The 1268-nt window shown below is 35.1% G+C and overlaps 1 protein-coding gene across 1 annotated transcript in view; it reads right to left on the bottom strand.

Annotated features, from left to right (window-relative positions):
* Positions 1-568, bottom strand: part of LOC107088899 (zinc finger protein 239-like) — a 3968-nt gene extending 3400 nt beyond the window's left edge. The window contains exons 1-2 of the mRNA XM_015381368.1: positions 554-568; positions 138-378 (exon numbers count right to left, since the gene is read on the bottom strand). Coding sequence (XP_015236854.1) covers positions 138-378; positions 554-568 — 256 coding nt within the window. The remainder of the gene's footprint in view (positions 1-137; positions 379-553) is intronic.
* Positions 569-1268: the final 700 nt, after the last annotated feature.

Here is a 1268-nt window from a genome sequence, read left to right as displayed (position 1 = left end):
TCCTGAATGGCTGAAACTCTTCCCACACTGATCACAGATGAATGGTTTTTCGCCTGTGTGAGTACGCAGATGACTGTTCATACTTCCTAACTGGCTGAAACTCTTTCCACACTGATCACAAAGGAACGGTTTTTCGCCTGTGTGAGTACGCAGATGGTATTTCATACTTCCTGAATGGCTGAAACTCTTCCCACACTGATCACAGCTGAATGGTTTTTCGCCTGTGTGAGTACGCAGATGGCGTTTCATATTTCCTGAATGGCTGAAACTCTTCCCACACTGATCACAGAAGAAAACCTTTTTGCCTGTGTGAGTTCCCCTGTCCTTCTTTGAGTTGTCCAGCGATTCAAGGTCTAGGTCTTCTACTTGTTGCTGCACCTTATGACAAAGATTATCAACATTTTTATAAGTATCCATCTTTAAAGGAGCACAAAACATATATAAAAGTTCATAGACGATTTAACCACTGCATATACAGGTACTTCTTTAGATGCCTCATTGTGCCTGAAATCTTGATTCTTCATAAGAAAAGTTAAAAACTGGATTTACTTACTTGTTCCAGAGCCATTTTGTTGTCTGCATGAATTTCCTTCTCTTTTTGTTTAGGTTTGTAGCTTATTCTGCTCAGAGAAGCAAAATATATTCATTAAATAACTTAGACATTACACAATGACGCCATTAACTTTTAATAGTTAAAACTATATCAATAACGAAAGTCTTTTAAGACAAAATGCAAGATTTTCATCAATAAAAAACAAGTTACTCGATTATATATGTAGTTTGTCAGTGTCTTTCCGGCTGCACTGATATTTAGTCATTACAACTTGCTTACAGACTAAGTGCCGTTTTTATGCCCATCCTGAAACAACCAGGATTGGAACTTAGGTCTCCCATGTTCAGTGGTGGAAAACGTAGTCATCAGAAATACTCAAAATCAAATTTTCAAGTAAAAGTTACTCATTAAATTATCTACTCTAGTTAAAGTAGCAAAGAAACTCACCTTTTAAAATACTTAAGTATTCAAAACTGCAAGCATTTAAAGCTACCTAAGTATTCAAAAATACAAGTTAGATTTTCTAATATAATACATGTCTCTATAATTTTCAAAGTAAGTTTAAACAACCTTATAACTATCAGAAACCACCGGATGTAGTGATGCCTAAAACCACTGTGCTACAAATTCTACCCTCCCTGTAAAAAAATCAGCATTGAAATGCATCATAAAACAAGGACAGCTATTTTTTTTTCCAACTATTTTTTATTTAAAA

The sequence above is a fragment of the Cyprinodon variegatus genome, unplaced genomic scaffold (genome assembly GCF_000732505.1).
Source record: "Cyprinodon variegatus isolate N-32 unplaced genomic scaffold, C_variegatus-1.0 Scaffold232, whole genome shotgun sequence".
In the NCBI taxonomy this organism is placed as follows: Eukaryota; Metazoa; Chordata; class Actinopteri; order Cyprinodontiformes; family Cyprinodontidae; genus Cyprinodon; species Cyprinodon variegatus.
The sequence above is the reverse complement of the archived record's forward strand: the minus strand, read 5'-3'. Positions and strand labels throughout refer to the sequence as shown.